General features: G+C 41.6%; 2 protein-coding genes across 3 annotated transcripts; one reads left to right on the forward strand and one right to left on the reverse strand.

Moving 5' to 3' along the window:
* Nucleotides 1-83: 83 nt before the first annotated feature.
* Nucleotides 84-6,608, reverse strand: armc6 (armadillo repeat containing 6). The gene is made up of 8 exons (XM_026148892.1): nt 6,453-6,608; nt 6,064-6,205; nt 3,459-3,544; nt 2,811-3,372; nt 2,555-2,700; nt 2,341-2,472; nt 2,060-2,197; nt 84-1,970 (listed from the first exon to the last, which is right to left on the reverse strand). Exons 2-8 carry the CDS (start codon nt 6,182-6,184, stop codon nt 1,758-1,760), a joined length of 1,398 nt encoding a protein of 465 aa, XP_026004677.1. The 5' UTR covers nt 6,185-6,205; nt 6,453-6,608; the 3' UTR covers nt 84-1,757.
* mau2 (MAU2 sister chromatid cohesion factor) lies at nt 6,229-19,022 on the forward strand. Of its 2 annotated transcripts, XM_026148890.1 has the most exons (20): nt 6,231-6,270; nt 7,005-7,361; nt 7,480-7,497; nt 7,631-7,696; nt 8,174-8,269; nt 8,367-8,461; nt 8,559-8,586; nt 8,688-8,843; nt 10,245-10,391; nt 10,497-10,587; nt 10,671-10,774; nt 10,920-10,997; nt 12,124-12,189; nt 12,481-12,564; nt 12,693-12,742; nt 12,841-12,918; nt 12,994-13,105; nt 13,211-13,301; nt 16,336-16,463; nt 16,553-19,022. In XM_026148890.1, the coding sequence occupies exons 2-20, from the start codon at nt 7,128-7,130 to the stop codon at nt 16,625-16,627; spliced, it is 1,797 nt and encodes a 598-aa protein (XP_026004675.1). In that variant the 5' UTR covers nt 6,231-6,270; nt 7,005-7,127; the 3' UTR covers nt 16,628-19,022. The 2 variants fall into 2 exon arrangements, with proteins under 2 accessions (XP_026004676.1, XP_026004675.1); XM_026148891.1 differs by lacking the exons at nt 16,336-16,463; nt 16,553-19,022 and adding an exon at nt 14,928-15,000 and having other exon boundaries at nt 6,229-6,270.
* Nucleotides 19,023-20,730: the final 1,708 nt, after the last annotated feature.

Raw genomic sequence — 20,730 nt, forward strand, 5'->3', positions numbered from 1 at the left:
TAGCAGGCAGTGGGCCTCCTGCAGTTTCTTGCTAGAGATACAGGGTCTGTTACTATCACACACAGCTAGATAACAGAAGATGGTATCATACTGTGTTAAACTTTAATGACAAATTTACAAACTAAAAGTAAAGCATGTGTAAGGCATTCAAAACATGTACAATTTGGCCCTGCCAACACAGGAAATAAGTCACCACTTACAGAGCAGTTGCATAGCAGCAAATGCACTCATACAACATTTTACAAAAACACTTAAAAAAAAAAAAAGTTTTACATAAATAATAAAAACGCATACAACAGCACTACAAAGGCCTTTTTGTACTTATTTATACTGGAAAACACTTTCGATTCTTGCAAAAGCATCGTGACTGGTCGTGTGTTGATTCACACTGGCTGAAATGCTTTTCAGCAAATGTACTGTGCAAATATGCCTCACTAAGAGAGTATTTGCTTCTACTATGTTTATATGTTAGATATAAACATGACAGGATTACATTTTAGCCAAAATTGCACTCAGGGAGACATATTTAAGTGTTTGTGGCAAGTAGAACAGGGCCAATGTTGTTGGTTCAAATGTGAAATGTGGGCAGATTTTAGCTGGGCTACCACTAAAACAGGGATAGATTGTGGGTAAGATTAAACCCATTTACATCTGCTGTGTTTACAGACCTCAAAGAAAACCCTAGGGCCACAGGTTGTTGTAACTTTTTGTTGAAATACAGCAAATTAAATTGCTGGTTAAAAAAAATCATCTTGAAGCCTCGAGTCTCACCATCTTTGTATTTTCAAACCTGACAAGACAAGAGAGGGGTGGACTCACCGAGATAACAAGGGTCAGGGCACTTTCTCATTTACAAGCCTGCCACACCCTAAAGCACACCCTTCTTTGTCCCTCTTCATGCATTTAATGACCACATGTTTTCAACCAGATGTGAAACTAAAGCTGAAAGCTTTTCTTCATATGCTTTCAAATGTTTTTTGTCTTACTTCAGCTAGCTAGGCTACTGGCTATCAGTACTACTAACAAAGTATCAAATATGGTATCTTAAACCTGGATTAATTTTAATGGACACCATAAGGCATCATCTGTGCCTACAAAAATACTATCCCATAGTCCTATAGAAGTCGAAAAGGGAAAAAGAACAACAATCTTGACTTTTGTAAACCATAAACTGATGATTTTATGGGCTCTGTCACATATTTTAGGACATACTGAATAAAAACTCAGTCTATTTTGTAAATTTTGGTCATCTTAAGTGTCAGAAACGAAGATTATTCAAGATAATCTCATTAGCTAAACAACTGTGATTGATTGCCAGTAAGCACGTGCTGTCACAGTTCCCTCCCTCACTCATCACGTCTGATTTCAAAACATCAAGATGGTGATGGCAAAAACTCTCAGCTTGAGGCATCAAAACAGGGCTTCACAAATCACTGAGTGACATCACGGTAGCGACAGCCATCTTTTATACTGTCTATGGCTATTGATTGTTGTACTTTAGTGGTTAAGTGGCTAACTAACAAGCTATTTTATTTTTTCATACGAATATGGAAGGAAGACTGACATCACCAGCGTCTCTCCTTCATCATGTGGCTGCATGCAATGGCAGTTGATGGTTAAGCCTCACCTAAACCTCTGCCGGGAAATGAAATCACAGTGGGCGGGACTGAATGTCTGCTATTAAACCCCCACCCCATCCCTGCAAGGTGTGTTGAACATTCCTTGCGAACCTTCTGCAGTGGTGCTGTGCTCCACTTTCAGTTGGTAAGGCTGCCATGTTTGCCGGTCCACAGCTCCCGAAGCTCCACCTGACATCCCAGATCTCTCAGGGCCGCTTTGCCTACATCACCGCAGTCTTGATGGTTCTGCAGCGCCTGGGCTATCAGCGCTTCTGCTCCCATCTCCAAGATTGGCTGGCTGAAGTTACGCATTCGTGCGACCAGATTTCTGAGCACCATACACCCTTGTTTCTGTAAAGAGCAGAACACCAAACGTGAATCACAGTCACAAAGACTCCAGATCCCAGGGAGCATATTGTTCACTGACGACATGATCTTACCTGCACGTTCACCACATCGGTATGAGTCTTCATAGCCTGCAGGGCAGCCAAGGCACCTCCATTCTCCATGATGGCCGTGCAGTTGTTGGGTTTACGTAGAGCAAGGACAGAGAGGCATGCACAAGCCTGCTCACACACCTATGGCAGAAAGTGAGCACAATCTTAGAACATCTTAGAGGATTCTTTCAGTCAGTGTATCCCTCATTTGTGTGTTTGTTTGTTTCAATGCACAGAGACCAATTTAGCATGATTTAACATGTAGGTACAACAGTGACACTCACAGCAGAGTTGCTCATGTGCCTGTTCATGGCGATGACAATGAGCTGAACTCCACCGGCATTAACAACAGCGTCTTTCACGTCATCATTTCCTGCTATGGCTCGGATCGCGCTAAGAACCTGCCGAACCAGCTCCTGTGGGAAGACAAACACTTCAGCGAAAAAAAAACAAACCTGGACTCTATCCTCATCACGATCTTTGCTTCTTGTACGTTACCGCTGACTCATAGCTGTCTGCGAGCAAAGTCATCATGAGTTTTAATCCACCCATATCACAGATGTCTTGACAGAACTCATTCCGTACAGCCAGACGGGATAAAGTCGCACACAGCTCACTCAAAACAGAAGTGTTGCCAAGGTGAGCTGCATGGAAGATATCCAAGAAATCAAAATTATTTAAGTGTACCAGCAAATACAAAGCGACTAGAAAGCGCAGAAGCTAAATCTATATTGATATGATCAGCTGGCCTTACCTTTGGCAGCCTCAATCAACACCTTCAGTCCGCTGTGTTCAAGAACAATACTCTTGGCGTGTTCATGAGCGTGCCCAAACGTAACCCGCACGTCATCATCAAAGGTCATGACTCGGAGAGTTGCGCAGGCCTCCTTAACCATCTCCGCACATTCACCGTGCTGTGTGATGGCAACAGTGAGCAGCGGCAGGACGCCGCCTTTAACAAAATCCTGCCTGTTCTGTTCGTGCTTTAAACAGCAGTGCCGCACGGCACTGATGGCGACGCGTGTAACAGAAGACTCTGCCTGGTACTTCTTAAGGACATCCAATAGGAACTGCCGGCCCTCTGCATCCAGCAAGTCTGGCTGTCCATCCGTCAGCGCAGCCAGAGCAGACAGCGCAGCTAATGCTGCTCCCTGCTCCTCCGTGCTCTTTTTGCAGTAGGACAGGATGACGGGGTAGGCGTCTTTCTGGGCAGCGAGGTACCGCTGGGCGAATCCCAGTGAGCACTGCTCAGTGAAGTTTTTTAGGTCTGCTGTCACACCAGCAGAGTCTCTTCCAATTCGGAGGGACTCCAACGCCTGAAATGATTAAAAAAAAACATTTTTAATATAGATAAAACTTTGGAATAAGCATTCTCTTTTCAGTAAAACAGATCAAGACTCACCTGTAGGACCTCGTGTGTCTGCTCTTCTTGACTGTCAGCCGATGATAATGTTGGGACAGCTTTCACTATGCAACTGAGGTCCACACCTGCATGAACACATACGATTAGATTTAATGCTGACTCACAGCACAACATGAAGTTCACAAAAAAAAGCTCCAAAGGGCAACATAACTTCTTTATTGACCATTTTAACATCTCAGAAGTGGCAGTAACAACAAAAAAAAGCTATTGTAATTATCAGAGTGTCAGTGCACTCTCTTCTTCATATTTGACGGGCCTGGAGCCTTTCACAGGTCTCGCTGGGCGAGAAGTGGACTAACCTTATGTGTTAATTGTTATTCAAGACAGAGGCTTCAAGCTGATTAAAGTAAGGACAAGGAATAAATTACTTTTTAGTACTTATTGCTTTCCCAACATTCCCAAAATGTCTTTACTGTAGCTTCTGTTAGAAGCAGCAAACCTCAGCCACGGGATCTATATATGAAGATTTGTTTGTAAAAAAAAAAGAAAAAGAAAAGAAGCTTTGTATCAGTGCTTTGTGCACATTTGATTGAGAAATAAGTCAATTCATAAAGTTAATCTGTCATTATCTTTAAAAAAATAAGGAAAGTTAAACTCTGTGTGTGCTCCAACTTCCTCCCACAGTCCAAAGGCGTGGAGTTAGTGGGGTTGGATTAATTGGTGATTCTAAATGTGTCATATGTGTTAATGTGAGGATGAATAGTTGTCTCTCTCTCTGTGTTACTCCTGAAACAGACTGGCGACCTGTCCAGCATGTACCCTGCCTCCCGCACTATGGTAAGCTGGGATAGGTTCCAGCCCAGGGGGACAGATAGATGGATGGAGCAACGGACAGATAGATGGCAGAAGCAAATGGAGAGGGTCACTGTGGGGACAGGAGGGACAGCAGCAGTAAAAGTAAATTATAGCTGATTAAAGTCTGAAGAGAAAAGAAGCCAACTGATCCAGTTATGAAGAGTTTGCTACTTTATTGAGGATTGTGGCAGTGGGATATAGTTTGTAGCTTGGCTGTAAGAGGGAAAGGGATGGGATGGTTGAATGCATGGCACACTTGCATTTGCTAAATACTCTCTTTCCCTACATGGTAAGTGCAGGGGTGCTAGAGGACGAGAGAACAGAGCAAAGCACAGAAACAATAATGCTCTGAATCTGGGCAGCTGGTTGAGCAAACGTTTTTCTTTTGTGCTTGATAATAAAGAAGTCTGTGTGTGTGCTCTGTGTGTCTGTGTACAGTTTTCCCTCTCTGTTACTGAGGAGAACCAGCTACAAAGACATATTCATGAGAATGAAACTTGAACAGACTGAAAAGGAAAAAGACAAAGGGATGTTGCTTCTTTTTTACAAGCACACAAATAAAGCAAGACCAGTTTAAGACTGCATACCTTTGCTGAAAAGCCCCTACACACCATGCATGAACTGGCTTCCTTTTCTGCCTTTCAGTTCTATTTGTTACTGCTCCCCCACACCTACCCCTAGACCTTATTTGTGGGGATGTAACAGTGTACTTGTACAGACATGTTGCAAAATGTTCAGTTTTGCTCTCACAATGCAAATCGAATCCAAAATTTAATCACTTTAATTTTAGGCCAAGCTCCACCTCTCCTAAAAAGTTTCATGCCAATCCTTTCATAAGTTTTGAGTAATACAGTGACCAAACAGACAAACTGAACTAATCATAAAACCACAGTGAAAGAGGTAAAAGAATGGTTACACAAATCAAAAACAGAGATTAATCTAGATTTGGCCGATCAAAAATCAGAGTTTTATGATCTGGACCGTTTCTAATGCTGCTGATGTGGAAAAACTGAAACATTTTTTACTTTGGATTTTTTCAAACAGACTAAAAATTCGCAGTGCACAGTGCAGTAAACAGGGAATCTGTCTATCAGCATAGTAAGTTCACCTTCCCATTAAATGAAGGATCAAGGCTAGAGTTGTCAAACATTAAGTCCAGGGCCCAGAATCAAATGTGTAGTGAAAATAATAGAAAAAGCTGTATCAATGGTCCAGCACACTTAAGATCAAAGTGGGCTGTATGCGGCCTGCAATGTACAATGAGTTTGACATTCCTGATCTTGGCTAACATCTGCATGCATACAGATAACATGACATGTTACAGATGTTAGAATATAAGGCAAAACTTTAAAGTAAAGAAATTTTAACATAAAACAAAATAAAATGTGACAGAACCAAAAAAATAAAGGACACATGTTTCATGAGCACTTTACATCTTCTTCCTCCTCCTCCTCTTCTTTTGGCTGCTCTCTTTAGCCGTTGCCACAGGGCATTGTCTGCCTCCATCTCACCCTATCACTGGCATCCTTCTCCGTCACACCAACCTTCTGTGTATTCTCGTTCACTACATTCATCTACACTACAACCTTCTCTGTGGTCTTCCTCCTGAGCACTGCACATGCTCATGGCTCCAGTCTTCTGCAGCTTGACCATCAGTGACTTAATTTCAATAGACATGCAACTCTTACCTTGTCATTCGGCCTGAAGTTTATATCAATCTTAACCGACACGGTGTCACCCTGACAAAGTGTGTAACAGTCAGTGTACATTAACCAACTGTGACATTTACCTTGAGACTCAAACTGCTCCACAGCCTCCCTCAAAGCCTCGTCTGGGTCCATCTCAAACTCCTCCATGTTTTCCCTGACAGCAGCATCAAAGGTCTCCTGTGTGATTCTCCGTTTGGCCATTTTGCCTCGTTATCTTCAACTCTGAAATTAAATGCAACAACGAAGTGAAACCTCAGCAGTGTTGGGCGGATTCAGTCTCCACTAAGGTAGCTAATACCGACAGCTATTGTTGGCTAAAGCACATGAGCTCCATTCCCTGTTACTGTAGCCGGTGAAGTTTCCAGGGCAATCGTTAAATAAGACCCTTACTGTGGTATTTCTCGTTGTTTTCATTGTTATTTTATATCAGCCGATTAAAAGTAATTCAGTCAAATGCTTTGGATATTACCTCCGCCCTGAAAGAGGATGCTTTCTCCGGTATTATGAATGAAGCGATCACAGTAACGCAGTTTTCGCTGTCGACTGTTTGGTACTATTCACAGAGAAGAGAAGTTCTGCGGAAAAATGTACGTGAATAGCAAATTTCTCCAAATGTCCCACACAAATTTTTGCTCTTCTCGAACATAGTCTGAAAAGCATAGGTTCCTCTCACAAATTTTACAATTACTACATTATATCTTGAGAAGATGGCAGTAAATTATTCATATTATTTATATGTGATTATTTAACGTAACATGTATTTTTTAGTGGATGATAAAAAGGATTTGAAATGATATTTTTACTTTGACGAATACCCTTTCAAAATAAAGGAGGGGATTTCAATTATTTATAAAAGTAACTTGTCAAAAAACTAAATGATGGAAAATTGTTCTTTCTGTTTGAATATTGTATCCACGTCAGGCAAGTTTAACAGATAGGTTTACAACATACTAAATATGTTCTTGTTTGGTGTGTCCATATTTGAAAAGCTATAACCGGAAGTTATTTTTCTTCGGACTAGCTCCCTGGCGCTATTACTCCGATTCATGCAAATGACAGAGGTGGAACGCGCAGCTGGGGCAAGCTGAAGCTGGGGACGTTGTCCCAACGGTAAATTGTTGTTTTTATCCCCGGACGACTTGGGATGGCAGCGAGCACAGAGGCCCCGGAGCCTTGGTATCTGGCTCTGCTGGGCTTTGCGGAACATTTCCGCACGTCGAGTCCTCCAAAGATCCGACTCTGCGTCCACTGTCTGCAAGCAGTGTTTCAGTTCAAGCCGCCCCCGAGGGTCGAGGCCCGGACTCACCTCCAGCTGGGCTCGGTGCTGTACCGCCACACAAAGAACAGCGAGCTGGCCCAGAGTCACCTGGAGAAAGCGGTGAGCAGCACTGATGATCAGTACTAGAAACACCACCACCACCGTTTTATGATCACTGCACCACCCAGGGTCCACCGTGCTCTCACTGATGATCTGTTTCCTTTTTTTTCTTCCTTAGTGGTTCATATCACAGCAGATATCCTTTTTCATGTGCAGTATTAAAACCCATGCAACCCGTTTTTGTTTTTTTAAGTTGTGCCACTTAAGCATCTCCTTAAAACCAGGTGAGTTTTCACATTGTAGGTTGCATCTTTAACAACACCTATCAGATCTCTCAGTTTGAAGATGTCAAGTTTGAGGCAGCGAGTATTCTCTCCGAGTTTTACTGTCAACAGGTATGTACATCCATGTTATCATCATCTTCCCTGTTTGTAAAAAAAAAACAATGCTTGGACAAACTTTTGCAGAGGTGCATTTGTTTATTTTATTGGGTTTTGCTCGCAGTGACGGCATACTCACTGCTGTACCGCTGAGCACACCTGAGTCACGTGCAAGCCTTGTGTTCAGAACTCAGAGATAACAACCTGAAAAACCTCTGGCCAATAATCTGAATGAATAAAATGCATGCTCTCATGCATGTGTGTTTGTGTATATATAACTGTCTATGTGCCATGTTGATGTCATGTTAGCATCCTCTCTTGTCTACTCTATTCTGTACACTAAGAGCAAAGAAGTAACTGGAGCTTAATTCTTTGTGCGTGTACACATAGTTGATCAATAAAGCTGATTCTGATTCCAATTAGATTGTGACTTAAAGTCAAGAGAAAATGAATTCAGATTCTTTCAATTACTTATTTGCTTCTTTCTCCAAGAACTTGGTGGACTCTGCAAAGCCGGTGCTGCGGAAGGCCATCCAGATCTCCCAGCAAACTCCCTACTGGCACTGCAGGCTGCTTTTTCAGCTGGCAGTAAGAAACCTCTCAACATTACAAACCTACTCGTGCCCGTTATGTTAATTTGAAGCGCGGCTGATGTATGAGCGCAATGTTGTTCTGTCTCCTTCAGCAACTGCACGCACTGGAGAAAGATTTGGTGTCCGCCTGTGACCTATTAGGAGTTGGAGCAGAGTACGCAAGAGTCATGGGATCAGAATACACGAGGTAAACGGGTCAGATTTCTGTTTTCCGAGTGAGATAAGTGATTCATCCGTGGTCATGCATTTACTCACGTTAAGTTTGTTCTTTCATTTTCCCACAGAGCCCTCTTCTTGTTAAGCAAAGGAATGGTAAGCTTAAATCATTCTCCTCTAACTAAAAGCGCTCGATGTGTTAACTTGTGTTGTTTTCTGATTATGCAGCTTCTTAATGTGTGTTTGTGGCTCTGTAGCTACTGCTGATGGAGAGGAAGCTGAGCGAGGTCCACCCGCTGCTGACACTATGTGGGACCATTGTGGAGAACTGGCAGGGAAACCCCATTCAGAAGGAGTCGCTGAGAGTTTTCTTCCTGGTATTGCAGGTTACACACTACTTGGATGCTGGACAGGTATTCCCGTGGTTCATTACCGGCTCTAAATAGATACGTTATTGTTGAAGTTTCACAAAAATGTAAGAAACATCTATTTTAAATCAAGTTTTTTTTTAACCCCATAACTTGTGCCAGATATCAAATATAAATCTGTATGCTTTTACATTATGCTAAAATGATGCTCAGAGCAAAGTTAAAGCTGCAGTGTGTAAAATCTCACCACTAGATGTCAGTAGATTGCAGATTGCGGATAACTAAGTTCTGTCTTCTTATCCATCCCAATTCAAATGCATAATTCCAGCGACGGTGGCCTCTGTAGGGCAAACAACTCTCACCTCCGCTCATCTGTAATCAGTGTAGGCTGTCTGTCCGCTGTTTACCTCAGATATCAATATGTGTCCACATCTATTTAGTGTATTGGAGGCTGTGAAGCTTTGTAAAAGGATATTGGCTGTTGAGTCAGTGAAGCTCAGTTCTGTTCGATAACAGCATTACTGTGATGAGTTGTTGAGGATATGCTGAACTTTTCTGCCAGTAAACGCTGCTCTATTTGCTGTTGTTAGCCAGCATTGGTGAAACTTTCGTTAAAGTGGGTCTAACATTGCTGGGCTCTGATGTTTGGTGAATAAACCCTCATGTGGTGAGAGAGTGTAATCAGTTTATCGCAGGAAAAGTGGAATTTTCAGGACACTCGAGCCTGGCAATAATGTTAGCTTATAACCAGCTGCTGATGTTGTTTAGCCATCTTATTGTCAGCTACCTGGAGATAAGATGCTTGTGTGCGTTTTTTGTGTGTTAGAGCCCTGACTTCAGTTCATAGATGAGGCTTCAGGTGTTGAGGAGGTTTTATCTAGATGTCGGTGGGTTATCTCTTTCCTTCACGCTTTCACTTCTTCGGTGACGGGGCCCCTTCTCTGACAAGAAAACACATTTATGATTCTTCATATCTGGAGTCTGGAAGTGCAGGCACGATTTGCTTCCACGTCACAGGAACGGCTACGACTTCTCTTCTCCCTGACCTTTGGTGTCCTACTTATGCGGCTGGTCTCTAGCCACATACATAAAACTGGATTTGGTGAAAGGTCCACTGTATTTAAGATTAAAGGGTAACATGTCAGCTTCTACTCACTGGTGCCTGCTCCTACTTATTTTTAATGGATTAATTCTCAAGTTATGAGAATGCATACATTTGTTGGAAGGCATATTTACACACTAATCACTGTATAAAATGGTAAAATGGTAAATGGCCTGCATTTGTATAGCGCTTTTCTAGTCCCTAAGGACCCCAAAGCGCTTCACACTACATTCAGTCATTCACCCATTCACACACACATTCACACAAAAGAGTATTCAATTTTATTTTTTCTTTTAAATGACCGACTGTAACCTTCAAAGTGTCTGTGCACGTGTCGGATTCAGGTAAAGAGCGTGAAGCCCTGTCTGAAGCAGCTGCAGCAGTGCATCCAGACCATCTCCACTCTCCACGACGATGAGATCCTTCCCACTAATCCAGCAGCCCTTTTCCACTGGCTGCCCAAGGAGCACATGTGTGTGCTTGTGTATCTGGTGAGATGCTGTTACTGACACACAGCTTGCGAAAGACTCTGAAAGTATAGTGCAAAAGCAGATAACGTTTTGTGTAATATCGCTTGTTTGTTTTTGTCTGAAAAGGTGACTGTGATGCACTCCATGCAGGCGGGATACTTGGAGAAAGCACAGAAGTACACAGACAAGGCGCTCATGCAGCTGGAGAAGCTGAAGAGTAAGTTTGATGGCGTACACTCGCTTATTATTTCCTACTTGATGATGGTGTTAATCAATCACCTCCGATTTGTGTGCTCAAAGTGCTGGACAGCAGTCCCATCCTGTCCACGTTTCAAGTCATCCTGCTGGAGCATATCATCATGTGCCGGCTGGTCACTGGACACAAGGCCACAGCTTTACAAGAAGTGAGTCACCAGCTGTAGAGATTTTATCCTTACGTTGTCAGATGAATGATTCTGGATAAAAGCATAGATTCTGTGACATTAACGTACTTTGGAGATTCTCAGCAGTTTGCAGTTGTAGCTTAAGATTGCAATGGTTTGTGTTCAGATTTCTCAGGTTTGCCAGCTGTGCCAGCAGTCACCCAGGCTGTTTACCAACCACGCAGCCCAGCTTCATACACTCCTGGTAAGTCTGCAGTTAAAGAAAATGCACATGAGCAGCAGCTGTGAGCACTTCTATGAAAGCAGAGGTTTTGGTAGCTTCGTGGTCTGGAGCATTCAGGTGTGTTTTAACACAGCACGAAGAAGGAAGGACATCAGCAGTGACATTAAAGGAACAATTTTTGCTGCCCATCAGTCTGGGAAGTGAGTCACTGAAGTTCATTCTACACTGAGGATGATTATTCACCCCAAGGTCAGCGCGTGTACTGCTCAGAGAAACTGCAGAAACACTCAAGAGCTACATCTCAGACTGCAGACCTCAGTTGGCACATTAGAAAACTATATACCAAAGTATTATAGAGTCAGATGTGAAGCCATCTGCCACACAGATAAAGGTTGGCTGACAGTGAGTCATGCAGTGGGAAAATGATCCCAAGGAAACCTACAACAGTGGCCGAGTCAAAGTCCAGACTTTAACCCGACTGAAAGTCTGTGCTGGGACCTTAAGAGAGCTGTGCATAAGTGAATGCTCACAAACCTCCACGAGATGAAGCAACGTTGTGAAGAAGAGTGGGTTAAAATTCCTCCAAAGCAACACGAGAGATTGAAGTCATACAGAAAATGTTCACTTCAAGTTATTACTGCTAGAAGTGCTTCTACAAGCTATTGAATCATTAGGTGTACTTAGTTTTTCACACACTGGTTCTGGATTTTGACTCCATCATCTTTGCTGTTGATCACGAACCTGATTAAGGACCAGATGGTTCTTTTATTTTTTTTACGTCTGATATGTAAAATGTCAGCTTTGAAACTGCGTACGTTCTTTTTTACATGACTGATGATACAAAGCTTTATGGAAAATAGGACATTCAGTGCATTTCAGAAGACTGATGCTATAAAAAGAAGTTCAGCAGAGGTATCTACATTGGTCCCTGATGCATGTACAACCTTCCCATTTACGATCTGTGCTTTTTCAAGGTTTCAGTTAAATCCCAATGAAATGTGTCTCATAAGTGTGCACTTGTGGTTGATGTTCTATAGCTTATGGTTCTGTTCAAGTGCCTCTCTAACTGCTCGCTTACTGTTTACAAACTACAACTGTCTCATTTAATATGAAGCATTAACACCTGTTTTCTCTTCTTGTGTCTCAGGGCCTGTACTGTATCTCAGTGAACTGCATGGACAATGCTGAAGCCCAGTTCACTGCAGCTCTGCAGGTGAGTTTCGTCATCGCCATCAGCTCCGGATTTGTTTGTCCTTTCATTTCTTTTTAGATCCCAAGTCCCAGGTGCATTGTGAACTCGCCATGAACTCTTCGGGTTATCCAGATACTGGAAACCCGGTAGGATACCAAACATCTGTTTGTATCAGTTCATGCACGGCTAACTTTTTTACACAAAGTGACCGTCTGTCAGCAATGACTGTAATTTTATTATTATTTTTTGGCTCTGTGGTGTTCAGATAGCTCTGTGCTGTCAGTGAGTCCCTGTGTCTCTTTCCTCTGTTAGATGACGACACATCAGGAACTGTGGACGTTCATTGTGACAAACCTGGCAAGCGTCTACATTCGGGAAGGGAACAGACATCAAGAGGTTTGAAAGTTGCTGCTTTAGTAGTATTTAAATTCCTTTTTTTTTTCTTTTTTTTTTAAATAAATGTTTGCCTCCTTTGGTTTAAATTCCCTTTTCTGTGTGTGTGTTTGTGTTTTTTTTATTAACAGCTATATAGCCTTTTAGAGAGGATTAACCCTGATCACAACTTTCCTGTCAGGTAACTATAGAGGCTGCATAGACAAACACATCGTGCAGATTTGTTACTTTTTTGGCATTTTTTTTATTGTTTTAAAATAAAATAACTGACTTTTTCAGCTCTCATTGCCTTCGAGCTGCAGCGTTTTACATCAGAGGGCTCCTGTCTTTCTTTCAGGGACGTTACAACGAGGCAAAGTAAGTTACTTTTTTTAATATTCTGTTCTTGTTGTTTGGGATGAGGGAGATTATCGTGAAAATTTATATCAACAGGAGATTTCTAAGGGAGACTCTGAAGATGTCTAATGCAGAGGATCTAAACAGGCTGATGGCGTGCTCGCTCGTCCTACTGGGCCACATCTTCTTTGTTCTAGGCAACCACAGGGTGAGACTGCAAACCACCGCATGTTCTGCACGTTAGACCACGCACGCTGTGGCACAGTTATTTTAGGACTGCGGATGTGATCGCGACTTCATTTCTTTTTTCCAGGAAAGCAACAACATGGTGGTTCCTGCCATGCAGCTGGCAAGCAAGATCCCAGACATGTCTGTGCAGCTCTGGTCTTCGGCACTTCTTAAAGGTACAGCTGTCACAGAGCCTTTCTTCAATTTTTGTGTTATGGTCAGTTTATGGGATAAAATTAATTTACCTAAGATGGGTCCAAATAGTTTGTAATCTCGAGAGGAGTTTTATGAGCTAAAATCCCTCTTAAGATTACAAACAACAAAATTGTGACAATATTTGGCCTGAAGGGGTCGCAATGGACAAGCGCTGTGTTTGGAGTAGTTCAACCTGAAGAATACATTCAGTTGTGAACCTTAAAGAAGTTATTATGAGAGATGATGTTTCAACTTAATTATTAAGTTTAGCTCATCGGACTGAAGGACCAATGAGCTAGTGTCACGACACAGTGATTACCCAATGGGTCTTCACCCAAACTGCCCTAAAGGTCATGGTCATTTTGAGGGCCCCTTTCCATTTTCAGAGCATAACTGTCATGCACATTAGTCACAGGGTCACACAGTCAGAGATTCTCTGTGCTGATAAATTGTGTACGCACAAAATGAGGAAAGGACTCCATGAAATGATGTGATAGCTTTGTCACATGTTTCATCATTTTAGTCATGATCATGGAGGGATCCTATTGGTCGACTCCCAGATTAGAAAGGTGTGGTATGGAGCTTTTGTCACCATTATGCTGACATCAGTGACAAGCTCATATCTTCACATATTTTCATGATTTTTATCACCATAGTTACTTCTGACTATGTAGCCATAAACTTTGTGAACTCAAACATTTCTGTTTGCGAGCCTCCTCCACCTGCAGTGGGGTTTTATTCTCATTAGTCGGTGCAGTACAGCCAAGCAGTGTAAATGTATCACTTTGTTTTTGAACACTTCACAGTCCTGTGAGTAGTGTTTGAGCATGAGCTACTATGTGACTGCGCAAAACTCTCAAGCCACCTCTTATTTCATTATATTTTGCTCTGAAAATAGGAAACAAATGCAGTGGTTTATTGAAACATGTACAAATATACATGGGAATACAGTATATAAGGCAAAAACAGAGTTTGTACACTTCTAACAAGCTTAAAAGTCCACATCTGGTTTGACAATCTTTAATCATTAACACAGGCTGAACTGTCTAGGCAGCTTTCTTGTAATTTATTTAAGTAGTCTGCAGGAATATTTCTTTACACTTCCTTGAAGGACATTCAAAGCTCTTCTTTGGATGTTTCTGCCTTTTTGTTCTGTTCTCTGTGAAGATGATCCCACACTGCTTCAATATTGTTGATGTCTGGGTTTTTGGGAAGCCAGTCCATATCCACTGATATCCAGGCATGCTTTTATTTTATCGGCAGTGTGTTTGGGATCGTCGTCATGCTGAAAAATGAAGCCTTTGGCAGTTTAGTGCTTTTATTTCATGGTGTATCTGAATCTGATGGTACAGGTGAATTTATAATTCCATCAATTTTGACTATATCCCCAATGCCAGTGGCTGAAAAGGAAGCTCAAACATGACAGAGCCTCCACCGTGTTTTACAGCTGGCTGTAAACGCTCACTGTTGTACCTCTCTCCTCACCTCATCCACACAAATCGATAAAAATTTAAATCTCTCCATAAAATCTTCGCCACTGATTGTCAGTCCAGCTCTTGTGTAGTTTGGCATGCCTCAGCCTTTCCTCCTTGTTTCCCTTCCTTAAGAATGACTTTTTGACAGCCACCCCTTCTACTGAGACCATTTCTGATGAGGCTTCACTGAACAGTAGATGGATCAGCTGAAGATCCAGATGCATCTCTCAGGTCTTTACTGAATTCTTTCCTACTTCTTAAGGATATTACTTTCAGATTCTGTTCATCTGCTGTGGATAGTTTTAGTCTTGCAACTTGTTCCTCCACTTGTCCAGTGTCCTCAACTTTTTTAAGAACACACTGCACACCAAGTTGAGATATGCCAAGTTTTTATCTAACAGCTTTTTCAGAATCACCTTGTTATTGCAAAAATATCTTATGCCTGTCGAACCGGAGTTTTTTTGTTTGTTTTGTTTTGTCTTAAGGCACTTTGGTGCATAGAGATACGGTTTAAAATTGGTTCTTTGTGCAGTTTTCTGTTATGTGTATACACAACACTGGTTCATCCCCTTCATCCCAAGTTTTTGTTTTTTTTATCCTTGAGTGATTCAAAGGTCAGTGTTAAGTGGCATAACAAAGAAAACAAACACATTAGCCTGAAAATGGTCGGATACAAGGAATGGCCTAAAAAGTGAGTGAAAAAGCAGCCAAAGACCAAAGAAGAGCTCTGAAAGACCTTCAGAAAGCTTGAACAACTATTGCTCAAGAGCACTTTATGAAACTACAAGAACGTCTGGCTCCTTAGAAGAAAACATAAAGCAATGAGAGGTGACTCGAGACTTTTCACGGTACTCTGTTGGTGGGCCACCTGTTATCTAGCCCATCCCCCTTATAGCACCATAATAGTTAACAGTTAGTTAGCTTATTTTCAGTAACAACAAAAAGAAAAAAACAGAACATTGTAACTTTGATGAATATGGTATTTATTTGTGGATTCTCTTATTTGACAGCTTTAGCTTGGTGTAATGGATAACCCAGTGGTTGATAATTAACAGTAATTTGTTTATTTTAGTCAAAATTCATGATGTGATCATGATAAATAAACTCCATGGCTCCACGGCTACAGCACAGTACACAATGCCCGTTACGTTTCTTTGAACTACATTGTTATTTTTGGCCAAGTGAACATACTAAGAACGCACCATCGCCTTCCTGGCACAGTTGTCGCTCCCTTCGAATAACAAAAGCGCTTTTTGATTTCCAGCTGATCATTTTGCACCAGTATTCGGTTCACGGTGAAAGATCCCTTGCAGAAAGGGCAGTGATATGCATTTCTCAGCCAGTTATAGCATCAATAAATCACAGAGTAATGAAGCCACAACTGAATTAGAACTGAACGAAGCTTGGGGAAAAACAAGTGGGTGAAAAATCATTTAATCACAGTACGCACACATACGGCGCATTCTAGGTTTGGAAATGGTGTTTGGATCCAAAATAATTTAACAATCATCAGCATACACAATTAATCTTTTCCCAGCAGATTTGAACAAGGCTTGTGGAAACACCATGGACGCCCACGAGGCCGCGCAGATGCATCAGAACTTCTCCCAGCAGCTCCTGCAGGACCACATCGCAGCCTGCAGCCTCCCTGAACACAACCTCATCAGTGTGAGCACATCATCAATCAGTCACACTATAAACAGTGAGTCACTCCACCCTGGTTGGGTTTTCAAAGGAACCTCTGTTTTGTGTTTCAGTGGACAGACGGCCTCCCTCCTGTGCAGTTCCAGCCTCAGAATGGACCCACGACCAGCCTGGGCAGCCTACTCTGAGAACTCGATGCCACAGTGACGGAGAAAATGAGAGACAGAGCAGCTGCTGCAGACAAAACGGTTAAAGAAAACTGAGGTGTCTGAAAGTAGAAGCAGCTGATAAAAGGGTAAAAAAAAAAAAGAGCGAGAGAGAGAAAGGAGAAGTAATGAATTTAAGGGAAAAAGTGAGGCACACTGCACTGTGTCATTTGGCAGACTTCCATTTGGTGCTTTCCTTCATCGTTTTTGGGGCACTGGGGCATCACAGCTGGGTTTGACTGGGTTAAAGTGCCCCTGTTGTGGTTCTTTATAGGCTCATACTCACTAGAATAGTTTTTCACACATTCATATTTTTTACACTGTACACTGCAGCGGTGCCACTTTTCACCCACTGTCTGAAGCACTCGGTTTTAAAAGCCCTTTGCATACCGACTTTGCCTGCCTTTTACCTTCTTTCTGAAATTTACCTGAAACCACAACACTGACGTGCTTTTAGCCAATGTGAACAGTGACTTTTATCGAACAGCGATTTTAGCAGCAGAGAGCAACGGGAGGAAAGATGGTTTCAAAGTGATGGCTAGTTTGCTTTAGTCGTACTGAGGTGGGTTTGTGTGAAGATCTGTAAATGAGTTTTGTTTGGGGTGTTAGAACAGGCAGTACATGTGAATGAAGAGAGTTGGAGAGAACAACAGTACTGTTAGCCACATTAGCCACACAGCATACAAACACTAAGCTTATAGAGATTTTCCTCATGTTGTGGGGACATTGCAGTAACTCTCAGAGTGTATGAAGACCACCTGATACATTTTTAAGTTGGCAGAAGTGGATGCAGAATAACAGCTGACTGCATCTGGATTTAATCAGCTCTTTAATCTTTGTCTGTGGGTGTGTCACACTAGTCATCATGCATGCATGCATTGTGTTATACACAGTGAGGTAGAAAGCCTGGACTGTAAACTGGCGTTTCAGGAAGTTCTGTTATTGAGAATAACTCCAGTTTGACACTAACGTTGGTCTTTGTAACTTTGCGAGGCTTTTAACTCCATTAAAGCATAACAGAGTCACTTTGAATGTTTTCAGAAAACACTGGGTTCTTTTAAATACCTCAAATAATAATGGAAGTGAGTGAGTACTGTGTGTTGCTGCTAACATAGGCTAGTATAAAAACTGTGTGTGGCTTTTTTCTGAGCAACAGACTGCACTGAGCACACCTGTGATGCCCACCACCTGACCTGCTTCTTTCTGTATGAAACAAAAAACAAAAGATCTGCAGTTTTGTTGAACTTTTCTTTTAAATTCACCCGCGTTGTTCCACGAACGTGACAGACGCAGTTCGTCTCTTAACCTTTGTTCCAAACCACCATGAATGTGTTCTTATATTAAGTCAAATAAAGCTTTTGGTTTTGAAGAGTTTGTTTTAAAGTCGAACCAGTGGCCAGACAGATGCGTTTAGCTTGTCGTTTCGTTGTGCACGAGTTCAGTATTTGTCTCTTTAAAAGCACAGGCCGACAGACTTTGATAGAGTATTTGTCAGGATATATTTGGATACGCATTACAAAGCATACTATGTGTAATTATGTTAATGTTATGCAATGATATGTTTGATATGGCTTACTCGCTGAAAAGGATCAAATGTTTAAAGTTGTATGAAACGGCCAAACCAGCGGAGCATTTTGGAAACATCATAAGAACTTCTTGAACGTCCAGTTGTATGTAAAGTGTAAAATGTGACTGCGATGTCACAAAAAAAGACTAATCTGACATCTTTTGACACTACAGTCTTGCAGCCTGACTGTGCTTCCCTTTAGATTTTTGTCATTTCACTCTCACTGTGTATATCTCTATGCTGTGCACATTTTCCCCGGGTCAACAAACCAGTAATAAGACTAGCATTTCTACTAAAATAGAACCGACTGTTACCTCTTTGCACATGTGCCGTTTCACAATGAAACCTGTAAACGTTTTCAGAGTTATACTGTTTTCCGTTTCACTTATCTCTTCCAGACGATGTCTTTATGTATCTATATTTAAATAACTTATTTATTTAAGGTTTTTTTTGTTTTTTTGCCGACACAGTTTATAATAGTTTTGATATATTATTATTATTATTATTATTATATAGCATGTAGGATATGATTTTTGAATTCATGCTAAAGTAGGAAAAGATTTAATTAGTTAAGACAGTTTTACAAATGTATTTTAAAAATCAACTACTGAGTTTCGTCAGCTGCATAGTGATTATTGCGATAAAGCAAAGACGTTCGGTTGGTACGGTGTGGTTGCCATTTATTTTATTGCCATTTTACAGCATGTGATGAAAGGGAATGTTTAATTTCTGTTCGCCATGTTGTCATTTTCATGACTTAACTTTAACACTTGTATAAATTTTTTTATGAATAAAGATTCTAAAGTTGAATCATTTGTTTGTTTTCACTGAATATGCTTCTACACTTGGATTCACTCTGAAACAACGTGCGGCGCTGCAGCGAGGAGAAAGCCTGATAACTGTGTGTTCAGCACATATGATTGAGTGAAATAATGCCTGCAGAGCCATACCAAAGATTTAGCTGTTTTAGCTTCTCCAGTAGAAGCACACACTCTGCATTACATCACATTGAACTGTGTGGGAAACCAGGCTGATGTGCTGTAATTGAATTATTTTGTCCACATGTTCAGTGCGTCCACTGTGTTTCATAATTCTTGTACATTATTTCAAAAAATGTCCAAAAAACACTGTTGTTTTGTCAGTTTGAAGTCTGCATCGATTTATGCGAGTCGCTTGAATGTGTTAAGAGCAGTCTTCACTTGCACTTGCGTTGCCGCACGGTGATGTCTGTCCGCCTTTTAATTTCCTGGCGTACAGATGGATCGTAGTGGAGGAAAATGCACCAAAAAATGTGAAACCCAAAACTTTGTGCGTGACGTAAAGTCAAAGAGCTGTTTTGCAAAGAAGTCTCCAAGTCCACACAGAAGTTAAGTTCAACCACAAGACCTGATTTTAATTATACAGCCTGTCTTCTAAAAGGGTTTGACGTTTTATGAACGCCTGAGATGATGTTTGATTAATGCAGCGGATTCCGAGCTGTGGTGTGGGCCTAACGGCCAGTCCTGGGGAAGCATGGACAACCATGGGGCAGGGGCCGGGGGGGATGAGTGAAAATCAACCAGAAGAGTTTGTTAAAGCCACCATGCTGGAGTTTATTTCTCTATGATTCAACTTGGATTTGTTCTTCTTTTTTTTTACTTGTGTGTGTGGAAATGACAAGTTTTTCCATCTTCTGGAGCCGGTTGACCATCTAAAGACTGGGATAGTTTTATTTTTTAATAGAATTTATCTGTTTTAATCACCCAAACTGAAAAACTTTTAATAGAAAAATCGAAACCCCACTGTATGAAGATAAATTTAATAGGTACTATCTTCTAGTTTGCTTCTTTAGTAGGTTCAATAAACCTAACCATGATGGGTGACAGGTGACCTGGAGGTTAAGACATGCTTAAAAGACAGACATGAATCTTACATTTGATTAATTTAAGGAGAAAAGGTTATGGTGTGAAAAACTACAGTATATGCATCCTTATGTAGGAGTGAGAACAGTGAATAGAAAATAGTAATTTCACATTAAGCCTACTGCTGTACATAACCGCTGTATGTGTTAATAATATCTTTGCAGCGCATGAAAAGTGTGAATGACATCAGGACCACAAGGGAAGTGAAGACCATCACCTGCTCAGACAAAAAGCCAACAAAGGTCTCGTGTTTCAGGTGTGGTGAAAGCTGGGTCCACTTTTAAAACCTCTTCATTTTGGTGAATGAGTTGCAGAAGATGTGAAAAGTGAAAATGTGTGCCACAACATATTCTCAAACCTCAGTACACAAAATTAAAAAGCTACACGTCCACCACTTTACACCTACAGCCCATCATTCACTCTGGATGATGAATTTGGAGCAGTTATTTTGAAAATCAGCCATCTGTCTTCTCTGCTGAGGTAAGGCATGCATGTGAGGTAGGACATGAAGGCACACCGGGGGCAGAGGGAGACAAGGTTTCACTGTTCAGTGAGCAGCCAGCCTGCAGAGTCCTGCCACAGAGGGAGACAGACACACACATGCGCTCGCGCGGTGG

The sequence above is a fragment of the Astatotilapia calliptera genome, chromosome 18, assembly GCF_900246225.1.
Source record: "Astatotilapia calliptera chromosome 18, fAstCal1.2, whole genome shotgun sequence".
Taxonomy (NCBI): Eukaryota; Metazoa; Chordata; class Actinopteri; order Cichliformes; family Cichlidae; genus Astatotilapia; species Astatotilapia calliptera.

Bases quoted from the DNA above. Each gene is read 5' to 3' on its own strand.
- armc6 (XM_026148892.1), bottom strand. From the start codon at position 6,184: ATGGCCAAACGGAGAATCACACAGGAGACCTTTGATGCTGCTGTCAGG. The intron at 3,373-3,458 runs GTGAGTCTTGAT...TAATCATTTCAG, and splicing joins AGACACACGAGGTCCTACAG to GCGTTGGAGTCCCTCCGAAT. The intron at 2,473-2,554 runs GTAACGTACAAG...GTCTTCCCACAG, and splicing joins CAGACAGCTATGAGTCAGCG to GAGCTGGTTCGGCAGGTTCT.
- mau2 (XM_026148890.1), top strand. From the start codon at position 7,128: ATGGCAGCGAGCACAGAGGCCCCGGAGCCTTGGTATCTGGCTCTGCTG. The intron at 8,462-8,558 runs GTAAACGGGTCA...ATTTTCCCACAG, and splicing joins ATGGGATCAGAATACACGAG to AGCCCTCTTCTTGTTAAGCA. The intron at 13,302-16,335 runs GTACAGCTGTCA...TTTTCCCAGCAG, and splicing joins GTCTTCGGCACTTCTTAAAG to ATTTGAACAAGGCTTGTGGA.